Source organism: Chelonoidis abingdonii, chromosome 4, assembly GCF_003597395.2.
Source record: "Chelonoidis abingdonii isolate Lonesome George chromosome 4, CheloAbing_2.0, whole genome shotgun sequence".
NCBI classification, from domain to species: domain Eukaryota; kingdom Metazoa; phylum Chordata; order Testudines; family Testudinidae; genus Chelonoidis; species Chelonoidis abingdonii.
The window spans coordinates 136050603-136064019 of record NC_133772.1 but is presented as its reverse complement, the minus strand read 5'-3'; the positions used below and the strand labels follow the sequence as shown (position 1 = coordinate 136064019).

General features: G+C 43.0%; 1 protein-coding gene across 1 annotated transcript in view; it reads right to left on the bottom strand.

Moving 5' to 3' along the window:
* Positions 1-7144: 7144 nt before the first annotated feature.
* Positions 7145-13417, bottom strand: part of ADSS1 (adenylosuccinate synthase 1) — a 35976-nt gene continuing 29703 nt past the window's right edge. Inside the window, exons 12-13 of the mRNA XM_032792702.2 lie at positions 12515-12664; positions 7145-10777 (exon numbers count right to left, since the gene is read on the bottom strand). Of these exons, the coding sequence (XP_032648593.1) occupies positions 10725-10777; positions 12515-12664 (203 nt within the window). The 3' untranslated portion in view covers positions 7145-10724. The remainder of the gene's footprint in view (positions 10778-12514; positions 12665-13417) is intronic.

The window sequence follows — 13417 nt, the reverse complement described above, 5'->3', positions numbered from 1 at the left end:
GGAGTCGACGGTACTGGGAAGCACCGTGCCGGGGCAGATAGTGCGTGCGTGCCGGCACGGCTTTCCTGGCTCGGACTGCGGTTTCCGGAGGCGCGACCGCAGGAGCCTTCGCCTTCTTCGGCCGAGGTGAAAGCGAGCGCCGCCGGGCTGGCTGCTCAGACGAGGACTCTTATGGTGCCGCGGTGCTGTGTGCGGTACGCTCGTCCCCGGTGCCGAAGACGGTGGTTCGGGTGCCGGTGCGGTCCAGGTGCCGGAACTGCCGGATCATGTCGGGCGGCCTCCATAAGGAGCTGCTTTAAACGGGAGTCCCGCTCCTTTTTGTCCGCGGTTTGAAGACTTGCAGATGCGGCACTATCTCCGTCAGATGGGATTCCCCAGGCACTTGAGGCAACGATCGTGGGGGTCTCCCGTTGCATCGGCCGACGACAGGCCGAGCACTGCTTGAAGCCGGGAGAGCCGCATAAAGCATGACCTGGGTCCCGGAGCGGGCGAGGAGGAGTATACCTCAGCCCACTACTAATTACAACTACGTTTAACAACTATACTTATAACTATATTAACTATTGAACAACTACCAACAACACTAACTAACTAAGAACTATGTAGAACGGGTGAAACGCTAGGGATGTGGAGGTCAGCTAAGCCGCACTCCACGTTCCAACGACCGACACGGGCGGTAAGAAGGAACTGAGGAAGCGGCCGGGTTCGGGCAGGGCATATAATACGGTGCCGCAAAGGCGCCACGCCAGGGGGCGCCTGCCGACCCGCCGGGTGTTGCTAGGGGAAAATTCTTCCGACGAACGTGCACGTGGCGCGCGCACACCTACTTGGAATGAATATGAGCAAGCACTCGAAGAAGAACTGAAGTTTGCAGATAGGCAAGTAAGAAAAATGCTGCTTGAGAATGTATTAATTTGATTTAAGGATACTTAGTTTATATATTTTGACATGGGATGTTGACAGTTTGCATTTTAACTTTTACAAGCTTTAATTTTTTGAATTTTTCTACTGTTGTTAAATAATTACTTTCCTGACCGCCATATTGTCTGACACCCCTCCATAATTTCCAAGAACTGTGAAAATGTAAATGGATACAAATAAAAAAAAAACTTAAACCCCATAATTTTGCACAACTGTGAACATTTAAATCAATAAAAGTTGGAAAATGCAAAAATAAACATCAATATTATCCATCAAAATTAAAAAAAAAAATTATTCTCTCAAGCCTAATTATAGCCTATCAGCCATAACAAGTCAACATGTTTACAAACTCCATGGAAGGTGCTATATATTCAGCAATTATCTGATAGCAAGTGCCAAAAGAAAGTTGTGTATTATTATTATATAATGAATATTCATATTTTTAGCAGCAGAGATCATGGTTCTAACACTGATAAATAAATATATGCATCAAATAAAGTCTGATAAACGAAGAATAAATGCAGATTTAGGGATATGCTCTTGACTATACTGTTTTATGCTAAGATGCTGCAGTCAATGTGACAGCCAGCACTTGCTCTTAAATTAGCATGTCTTCGACAAATTTCATAGTGTGCTACTATTCTGTCAGCTATGCTATACCAACAACATTCTTGCTTTCTCCAATAGTGCTGCAGGGTATTTCCAGTACTGTGGTTTGATATTTTGTTACAGCTCTGTCATTTGTTTTTTGTAGCTGGATATGTACAGATGTTACAGAGGCCTCTTTATTTATTTTTTCTACCCGTTCTACGTGTCTCCCTTAAGGGTTTCCTTTTGTTTTCTTCCAGATTATTTTAATCTAGCTATAGAACTAAAAAAGAGAACTATCCAGCAGCATTCCTTCTAATTTTCCCCACCCCTGTGCAGAATGAATTTTGTTATGTGCACCAGTATGGCACATCACCTCCGTATTGGTGCACATAACAAAATTCATGTGGTGGGGGTGGGGCTGAGGGTTTTGGAGTGTGGGAGGGGGCTCAGGGCTGGGGCAGAGGGTTGGAGTGTGAGGAGGTTGAAGGCTCTGGCTGGGGGTGCGGGCTGTGAGTGGGGCCAGGGATGTGGGGTTTGGGGTGCAGGCTGCCCTGGGGCTGCAACAGGGAGCAAGAACACCTCCCAGTGCTCTCCCCACAGCAGCACCTGGGCTGGGGGTAGAGGCACCTCTGCCATGGACCGTACCGGGGCTGGGTTGAGGCCACGGGAGAGGCACCTCTCCCACAGCCGGGGCAGGTCCAAGCCGGGGCTGGGTTGGGGCTGTGGGAGAGGCATCTCTCCCACGGCCACGGCAGGTCTGTGCCAGGGCTGGGTTTAGGCTGGGGGAAGGGTGCCCAAGCAGCGAAGAAGAAAAAAAAACAAAACCATTTGAATTGCTGCTCAAGAGGATGAGACCTGCTGCCAAATTGTCGCCGAAGATCCAGATGTGCCACCCCAACAACAGATGGAGAGCCACCCCTTTCTATTGGCTGCCCCAGGTACCTGCTTCCTTTGCTGGTGCCTGGAGCCAGCCCTGGCCTCTAGCACAGCTGTGGCAGGTCCGCGGTGGGACTGGGTTGGGGCCGGTCAAGGGGTGCATCTCCCTCGGCCGTGGCAGGTCCATGGCTGGGCTGGGTTTGGGGCTGGGGTTGTGGGAAAGGAATCTCTCCCCTGAGCACCTGTGTGGCACATAATAGGCTCACTGCCGTGCAGCTTAGAGGGAACTTAGCTATACAGTTGTGCATGCAAATATGTGAGCACAAATGCACTAAATATAATAAACCCATTTTGTCCACGTATAAGGTATTTAGTCAACCATTTGTATCCACAGTTACTTTGTGTGCACAAATTCCGGTTTATGCATACAAATATGGGGTTAGGCTAGCTCTACAGTCAGGCATATTTTTCCAGGTGCACCTGTTACACCTAGATTTAAAAATGATTTGCATTGGCAATCAATTTTGCCACATATTGAGTAAGTGATTGATCATAGCAAAGCAAAAATATATTTTTAGTATCATTTTGCTATGTAATGGGTATTTGTTATGGGACAACAGGATACATTCTGTACTAAATATTTCCCCTTTGTTCACATCCTGAGCCAGAATCTCAACTGGTGTAAGCAGAACCATGTCATTTTATCTCAACTAAACATCTGGTCCCTTCTTTCAGTGTTTAATACAGGATTATACAGAAGTGGACCACAAAATGTGTCTATTTTAAATATATGTGTTCACACTCGAATAAATGCTAGAGACAGTATGGGTTAGGCAAAATTTTTTAATGGATCAATTTATGCTGGTGAAAGAGACAAGCTTTCGAGCTTACACACAGCTCTTCTTCCCAGTGGGAAAGGTACTGAGTCACAGAGATGACAGGGTGGAACAGTTTGATTAGCATAAGCAGTTAACACATATTCTGAGAGACCATTCAAAGTGAAGAGGGTAGTTAATACCTCTGCAGTCTAGGAGGAAGGAGGGTTAATGGGTTATACATTGTTTTAATGAGCCATAAATCCAGTGTGTTTATCGAGTCCATGATTTTTAGTTGTCTACAAAAATTATAGAGTGGTAACCATGTTAGTCTGTATCAGCAAAAATAACAAGGAGTACTTTTAGTCTTTAATGTGCCAAAAGTACAACTCATTGTTTTTAAGAGTTATGAAATTGTGCTCCCAGGCTTGTCTTTTGAAGGTATTGGCAAGGTTTCCTTTGAGGACAAGGACTGAGAGGTCAGGTATGGTTTATACAAATAAATGGAAGACTTCACTCATACACTTTTTCCTACTTCTTCTCTCCTGAGTACCAGTTTTACACTGCTATAATTCCACTGGGCCCAATTTTATCTTCAAACTGGTGTAATTCAGAAGTAACTGGAGTTGCATTGAGGTAAAACTTGTGTCAGAAGAGAATCAGGCCCAAAGACTTATGTGCAATTACTTCTGATGTACGCTAATGTGAGAAGAGAATCGGACTTGCTAGTGGTGATTTAGACACCATACTGATCTGGCAACTAAAATATCATATTGCCTGATTCTGATCTTATTTACACAGAATTTACACCAGATTTACAACATTGTAATGAGATCAGAAGTTAGAACAGTAATTTTAAAAAAAGGTCACTAGTGAGTTATTAATTCAGAGGATCACATCCATGCAGCTAAATTGCCTGTGGTATAAGCGTATAATAATTTTTGTGTGTGTTTCTTTTGTAAATTTGAGTTTTGTGGTTCACAGAAAATTATTTCTCCTCATAATATTTAAAGAATTTCAGTAACCAATAAGGGCTTTCAGAAGTACACTATACTCACTTGTCCAGAAGCAGGATACAAAATACTAAAAAGATATCTCTTGGAAACCTAACACTGGTGGAAGACAGATTGTACTGAGGCATGCAACCTAGTCCTAAACCCTGGTGCATGTACTGCATTTCTGAATGTGAGGTATATCCTCTCTGAACTGCAAATACATTACAAATAGACAATTATAATTTTTCAAGGGAAAAAGGAAAGATTGACAGACATTTGGTGAGTCAGTGTGAAAATCTATTTTATTTTTATCTTTTGAAAAATGCATTTTCAGGCCAGAATTTGCTGCAAAAAAAGTAAATTATGCACTGTATATGCTCATAGTCTTTTTTTTTTCCTGTCATTTATTGCTTATAGATGGACTCAATGGGGTGATAAGTAAATACTTAATTCAGACTCTCTGTTTATTTGTAAAAATGAACATCTATAGTTAATAATTAATAACATGGGCAGGTATTTTGAACTACCTTGAATTTCCTGTAAATATAAAAGATCAGAAGTAATCTCTGTGGGCCAAATACTGAAGTCCCTACTCACTCTTCTCTCATAGGGATGGCTCTAATCTTGCTATTCACTGGAATAATTCCTGAATTGGGAATTCATAAATTGGGCCATAAGTTAGGGCCCAGTTGCCTCAGCCTGGAGTAAAATCAATGGGAGGAAGAGATTTCTCTCTGATTATTCCATTGGGGTGGAGGGAGAGTCCAGTCTTTTCACCCCATTTAATAGGCTGCAGTACCAGTCTGCAAATCCTGAAATCCCTCATGATACAATGATGGCCAGGGTTTTTTCTGCAGAGTTTGTTGAAGTGGGTTATAGCCCATGAAAGCTTATGTCCAAATAAATGTTAGTCTCTAAGGTGCCACAAGGACTCCTCGGTTTTTTTGCTGAGAGTCTTTGGCACCATGTTTTTTGGCTGTTTAGTTTTACTGGAGCCATGCAGACAGCACTTCTGCATCTGATGACTGCCTGGGGAACTCCTTTAATGGGGTGCCTACACCATAGAGGAGGAACTTTTAGAAAGATAACACAGTTGGGAGCTGTCTTTTCTTTCTGCCCTGATTCTTACAGGATCCACTGGGAGGGGGAGGGATAGATGATGCACCAGCCCACCTACTGTGTAGATTCCCAGATGCACAGAGTGCTCTCTGAAAGACTGGTGGAGGGGAGGGAGCAATAGAGGGGATGGAGGTTGGTATGGAGAGGGGATGAGAACCCCCCCCCCCACTCGCTCAGGGGAGGGGTGTGATCCATGCATACAGGGCCACCTGTTGGTGGATTGGGCCCTCTGTAAGGAGTAAGTAGGACCTGTGCGATTTGGCTCCATAAACAGTCATTATTGTTAGAAAATGATTAGGACCAGGAATGCCCTTTATTTAGTATGTTTCTACAAAGTAAAAACGGTTACCCAGTTTCCACAATATTTCTCATCATGCCCCCCTCCTTCTTTCCAAGTCTGAACCAGGAGAGGGGTAAAGCATTCTCCACTGCCCAGCTGGACTCATCACAAAGCAGAATTTTTCCCATGGAGGGGCTCCTGCCTCTGGCAGCTCCAGACACACCAGTGCCTTATGAATTGGGCCCTGTGTAAACCACAATTTCATGGACACAATTTCACAGAAGGCACAGAAATCGTGAAAATGCCCACAAACTGTGAACGTTAGTCAATTCCAAGGATGGAATGAATTCTACAAGTTAACAGTCAATTTCCAGGATGGAATACATTTTAGTTGTAAAACTGATTACATTAATTTGTAAAATTCATTTCATCCTTTGAACTGACTAATGTTAACTTGTAAAATTCATTCTGTGCAAAAAGAATGTTCCATTCTATGCATCAGAAGAAGTGAGCTGTAGCTCACGAAAGCTCATGATGAAATAAATTTGTTAGTCTCTAAGGTGCCACAAGTACTCCTGTTCTTTTTGCATTCTGTGCAAACTCAGTGAAATTCAATACTTTGCCATTTGCATTGTCATTAATTTTCTTTAAAAAAAAATTTGATTTACACAAGTCCCTACTTATGGGGTGTGATGAAACTGCATTAAAGGCCACAGTTACCAGTCAATGCTCATTCCACTGAGGGTGTCTTCATGTGACTGGCAGAAAGCGAGTCAACCTTTGTAGGCAAGATCTATCAACTGGCAACACAGAAGTCTCCCCAATCCCTTGTCAGACATCACCTTCAGTAGGTGTACTGACCTGGTCTCTCGCTTATTGGATATGGACACTGAAGTAAAAGGCCTGTTGTTCCAGATTGGTTTCAGGAGATAATGACAAATAGAGATTTTCCTGCCTGTAAAACAGGATCCCGAAAGTCCCTACCCCCACCAATCTGAAGGCCTGCCATATTATAGGGGGTGGCTGTAGTTATATTAGGTGAGATCATTTTTTCCTTCCTTTCCCCAATGGTGTGTTATGGATGGATTTGTAATGATAAAGAACTGTAGAGAGTTAATTGTTCAAGTTTCTTTAAGCAATTTATCATGGAAAGAATTCAGTGGAGTCAGTCACGAGATGTTCAAAGGGAAAAGTTCTGCTTCATGAGTAAAGTGTTTGTGTCAGTTAAGTAGGAATTGCTAGCCAGAACTCCAGACTGGTAGAGATAGTGGTAAAATCCCCAAACCTCGTTTATAAGTAGGAAAATCACCCATCCATTCCTAAGAATATACAAATGAAATGCCAATAGTAAATATCTGCTACTCATAGCTAGAAAGAAAATAGCCACTTCTCACGCAAGGCTTCTTGATAATTATTTTAAAAGCATTGGGAAACACTTGACTGTTTCTGGATTTGAAAGTAGTGAATTTTGTCCCCAAACTCTCAGAAATATTTGTGTTTAAATGAATTTCATGGGTGTGTGGGAGTGTGTATGTATATTTTGCACATTACTTTGAAAACTCTTCATTTTATTTATTTCAACTTATAAAATGCAGCTGGCCAGTGCTATAAGAGCATATACAGGTCAGTTAAAAAATACAGGGAAACCACCCAAAAAACTAGCATATGTTAGGAAGTATACACCTGATTATGAAGGCCACAATGTGATGGCAAGTCTGACAAAAATCTGTCATTACATGTTTTACCTGAATGGTTTAGTACCTTTTTTTTACTGCAATCCATCACAATATAATACCATATTAGTAGACATTCCCCTTATTCTTTCATCAATACATCTAACAACATGATACATGAACAAATTAAAAAAATTATTACATTCAACTTGTGTACAAAGAAAAATTAAATTAGCCACAGTGATGATTATTACAATGAAATTCCAAGCAAAGGTTCCAATCTAAACTAGTGTGCCACAGGAAACAGTCAAGATAAATGTATGGTTTACATCAAACATGTTCCTTTTAAAAGTCTGTGTCACCACATAGCCTGTAAAGAACTTCTAAAAATAAATGCCTGAACCTGTTCACAGTGGCAAAATTCCCAGAATTCAGTCGGGGAAGAAATCTGATTTTAAAAAAACCTATTCAATTAAATTAAATGCAAGAGATAGCAGTGGAACAGAACAGTGTCACAGGATAATGGTCTGCTGATGTGGTACAAATCAAGGGTCTCAGGGGGCTTGGATGAGGCCCTAAAGCAAAGGCAAAATGGAACGGCACTTCATGGAAAATAAAGATCTAGGTCAAGCAAGAGACATTGATCCTGTGACAATCGATTTATAATAACTTCATTTTTAATGTACCAAAATGATTTATTTAGGGTTGATCATTTAATCTGATGGTTGTTGGTACATTGTGAGTAACTGTTACTCACCGTGGCCCTAATCCTATAAAACTGAACAAAGCCCAATTAAAATGGCTATGCACTAATGAAGATATGCTGAGCACAGTGGGCTGAGGGAAGGAATCAATCTGAACCGTCTAATGGATGACTGACACGAGACAGCCCATTGGAAATGAAACTTGATTAGCAGTGCATTGCCAAGAGTGCTTGTGCTTAAGATACCTCATAAAATGAGCTACATTTTACAGTGCTCATAATAATACTTAGCACTTATAGAGCACCTTTCGAAAGTGCTTTACAAACATTACGTAAGGTCTAAATCCTACAGTCCTTACACTGGCAGAATTCCCAGTGACTATCAGTGGGGATTTTGCCTAGTAAAAGAGAAGAGTAAGTACAACAGGATTTGGCCCATATTAATTAATCCTCATAAAACCTATATGAGGTAGGTAGGTAAGTATTATTATCTGCTATTTTACAGATGGCAAAACTGAGGCACACAGGTTAAATGACTTGCACTAGGCCACAGAAGAACTCAGGGTTAGGACTCAGGAGTTCTTGTGCTTAAATCACTGGACATAAAGGACATAAAGCCATAGGAGCCAGGTTATATGGACTCATGGGGAAAGTGGGCCCATCTCCAGCCGTGGTTACCTGCCTGACTGAACCAAATATGAGTGGCACTGAGATCTGGTGCAGAGGGTCACAACGACACTCAAATTTGGCCCAGCTGCCCCTCTGCCAGGTCTTACCAAGTATAGGGGTCTCTGCTCCTTATACCCCCACTGAAGGCTCCACCATCTGACTCCTGGCCCACTACACAATTTTTACAAACCCAGCACCTATCCACAAAGCCACAGGCTGTGCTGGATGCGGTGTGAAGAGACTGCACTGCAGCCAGAGGAGGGTGCAGAGGGACTGTACTATAAGCCTCAATGCATCTCTGTACGATAAAATAAACTGCTTTACTACCTTGTCATTATACAAGCCATGGCTGCTCATATGTCATGTTTACTTTAAAAAAATACAACAGATCTTAAATGTTAAAAGATATCTAGGTAATTGTAAGAGATGGGACAACATAGGGATTGCATATGAGGTCACTGGATCTGGAGGTCCATGGACAGATCTTATTTTTCCCCATTCTGCACTCAAGGGTACCATCATTTTGTATTCCATCACTTCTGGAAGTACTGTCTCAAAAGGGCGTTTTCACAAAGGAAATCATGGCATTAATGCACTGGGAACAAGCAGAGGCGGTGATGCCATTCCTAGATGTGTGCCAATGCATCTGGGAATGTCATAAAAATATTGGGCTATATTCTCCCCACCTATGGAAAAACTCACAGAAAAGTCAATGTGCTCTGAAAATTCCACAACTTTTGCAATAACTCAGTTTCTGTGGCATTCTCCTCTCTAAAAGAGGGGCTTGTGCCACACAGAGGGTAGACAGCATGGCCTTCTAACCATGCAGAACCAGAGAATCCATGAGGAAATCCAGATCCATCCCTGGAAATTTTGGAACCTCTGTGCTGTACCTCCTTTGCCCAAACAGCTCAGCCCTATCAGGAGCTGTGCTGTCATATGCTCCCTCCTTTAGCACCAGGTATCAGCCCCTACGGTTTGGTGAATGGGGTCAAAAGCTGGGAAAGAGAGTTAAGGCTGCAACTAGCAGCATTAAATCATACATAGATTTATACTTGTAAATGCACCAGATTTGGAGGACAGCATGCCCCCATACAGCTCCAGTGCCTCACCACCTATGCCCAACAAAATCCAGGTTGCTCCAGACGTACAGTCTTTGCATGGAGACATGTCTCAGATTCAGGGAGAAGGTGCAACATGCTGCACTGACTCTACTCCCTCCCTCCCCCACATGCCATTTCTGTGGCTTTGGGGCCCTTTAAACCCTTCACCTCCACTCTGATTTCCTTTATTTTGAGGGAGGAAAGCTCTTCTGTCAGCCTCCATGTGGGGTGCCGGTTGGTAAACAGGAGATTTGAAGGAAATACATAGGCAGCTCAGCTATCTCCAGTTTGGCTCATCCTCAAAAGTTACCTCAGTTACTGGCTTGTGTCACTGTGCAATACAATCACTGTAGCTTCCATCTCATTTATTTAATAGGTTGTAAAAAAAAATCTCAGGCTTCAAGCTAATCACATTTGCCTTTGTGTAATCAAAAATGCCTACCTAATTTTATTGTGTTTTAGGGATTGAGGAGCTACATAACCAGGCCAATTTTAAATGCAATATATATGTCCTACTGCTGCCAATCCACACAAACAGGAATTATAACTTTTCCCTTTGAAGAACAATTTCAGCTTTTCCAATCATTCAGTAACTACTGGAAAACGTTCAGTATTGTCATCAGTCCGAAGAAATAACGCCATATGGACGTAAAACACATCTGAATGGCAACATGGCTCAAGCCAGAGAAAAAGAAAGAAAAACACTTGTTTTTTCATTCCTGTTCTTATTCAGTTACTGACTTCTTTATGCTTTTGCACATGTATGTGTGAGAAAAAGATGGTGGCTACCAAACAGATTTTATTCACTGACCACTTGCATTTACTGATAAATGAAAATATTAAAGTATACAATATATATTTCTTTCTAATCATTTCCTAGAAGAACATTTTGGTTTTAAACAGCATCTCCATTTTAACTTGGGAGTAATAAGGAACAGCTGAACATTAAATTGTGCTTCTCATCACTGAAGTTCTTTGTTTAAAATAGCTGGATCACTGACTCTCTTGATTTTCCAACTCCAACCCATTTTACTGGCGAGGGAGAGAAGGGGGAGAGAAACGACTATTAGAACACTGACTGGAAGTAAACAGTATAATTAATTAATTTTCATATTTTTCATTTGTTAATATGAAGTTTCGATACAAAATCACCAACAAACTCCACATCTGAAACAAAGTGCTGAGAAAGTGTCTCTGTTAAATAGTTTCTCCTGCCGTATCACTAACACACAGTATACTGGAGCATTGAAAGCATGGAGTAATTATGCCATAAACACAAAGCATTGCAGTTTGAAGGCCCAACAGAAGAGTGAGGCACTTCAGTTGCATGTTCAGCTGTCATTATCTTGGATGATAGGGTGTCTAGCTAAACCCATGCAATCTACAGCAAGAATTCTGTCAGACTTTATAGTCTTCTTGGTGTGGACATGAAAACCATGAGACACAAACACCATAGCATGGTTAAATAAGGAGGTTGTCACTTTCTTTTAAAATGATTACACAGATGGGGTAATCATTCCAACTATCTGGTAGGGTTCGCCCAGTGAAGCTCTTCACTAGCCCAATGTTTGTGGGTACTACAAGTGTGAGGGTTAGTGTGAAGGCCATGCCCTCTCTACACTCTAAAGGCTGCCAAGGGACTCTGACTGGAAGTTAGCGCCCCAAACACACTCCCCTCCTCCACGTCAGAGGTAGAAGATATAAGATGAACGGGGAGCCACATCTGCATGAGACATATCTGCTCACTATGCATTGTTGCTCCAAGGGCCATGTCCAGACAGCCCACTGAGTTACAGGGACCTCCATGAAACACTTTCTAACCTACCGCTCAACTGCACTGGAATCTGCCAAAGTTGTGACAAGTAATTGACACTCACCAAATCCAACCTCCTGGGTGCTGGCTGGAAGGTGAAAAGCCATATGGTAATTTGCCACTTTTGACATATGGGGAAAAACCCTTTCAGACCCAAAACGGGGGATCAGTATGGTCCTGGAGTCAAAGGAGAACCATCAACTATATCAAGGGAGGGAATGGTCAGGGCTGAAACAGGATAGTAGCAAACTGCCTCCAGCTCCTGCAGGCAGGAGCCAATCCCATAGTCCCATTACCACTATTAGAAGCAGCAGTGGGTGGGACAATCTCCAGTACCTGACTCAGTATGTGATACTCTTCCCCTCCTCACACACACAGCCTGAAGCACAAAGAAGGGAGTTGGAGGAAAGGGAAAGAGAAAAGCAACCTCCCCCCCAACACATAAGACAAATGGGAGGAAGGGGGAAGCAGAGAGAGAGAACACACAGCATGCTGCCTTAGGCTACGTCTACACTACCCGTCGTATCGGCGGGTTACAATCAATTGCTCGGGGATAGATATATCGTGTCTTATCTAGACGCGATATATCGATCCCCGAGCGAACTTATATCAATTCCGGAACTCCACCAACCCCAACGGAGTTCCGGAATCGACAGGGGGAGCTGCGGACATCGATCCTGCACGGTGAGGACGGGTGAGTAATCCGATCTTAGATATTTGACTTCAGCTATGTTATTCACGTAGCTGAAGTTGCATATCTAAGATCGATTTTTCTCCGTAGTGTAGACCAGCCCTTAGTTGCTCCTGGTTGAGATCTCCCACCTGCCCTGCACTCTGGTGTCTCCACTGCTTCAGGCCCCATCAAAGACCTATACTGGCTAGCAGGTTGAGTATTCATTCACAGCCTCATGTACATGCTGTGGCCACTCCATGAGCACAGGTGAAGAGACATCTACCTGGCACTCCAACGTGGTTTTCCACACATCGAATATAATTCTGTGCCTTGGGTGGGAGATCCTCCCATTTCCTTGCCCCAGTTGTGTCAGTTTTCCACCCAGGCATTGTTTCATACTCTACTTCCACCTTCTGCAGTATCTCCTGATTAGCTGCGAAAGCACAGTTAGCAACAAGTAAGACTACAATAGCTTTACTTTAAAAGATATCTATAAATCTTGAGCAGGAAAATGTTAACAAAATGTTTAAAAAAATGAAAAAAATGGACTTATGAAAAAGGAACATTTATAATGTTGAGCCATCAGTTCACTCTATTTACTAGTACTGTTGTTGACTATATATCCAAAGATAAACACAGAGCACATCTACACTACAAACTTAAGTCAACCCACGTTAGATCGACTTACAGCCACAATAGTAATTACTGCGGTGGAATATGTCCACATTACCCTCCTTCTGTCGATGGTGTGTGTCCTCACCAGAAGTGCTTTTACCGACTGAAGAGGGGCAGAGAGCCAGGGCACTTGCCAGCTGCCTCCTGGGCTTCTTGATTCTCCGCTCTCAGCCGGAAGCAGAACCCAGGGCTTATTGCCTCCAGCAGAGATATCAGCACCCAGAGTCAGGTTGGCTGCTGAGCTCCCAGCGGGGAGCTGGGACTGGGGGTAGGGGCAGCAGCAAGTCTTCCAGGCCAGGAACTTGGGTGTCAGCCTGGCTTGGAGTGAAGAACTGGCAGCAGCCTGGCTGGAGACAGCTAATAGCTGATGTAAGGAACGCAGTGTATACACAGACACTGCATCCCCTAACTAGACCAACATAAGCCCTACGCCTCTCGTGGAGGTGGAGTGATTATGTCAGTGTAGTACATCGATGTAAGAAGCAAGGCTGTAGTGTAAACACTGACATAG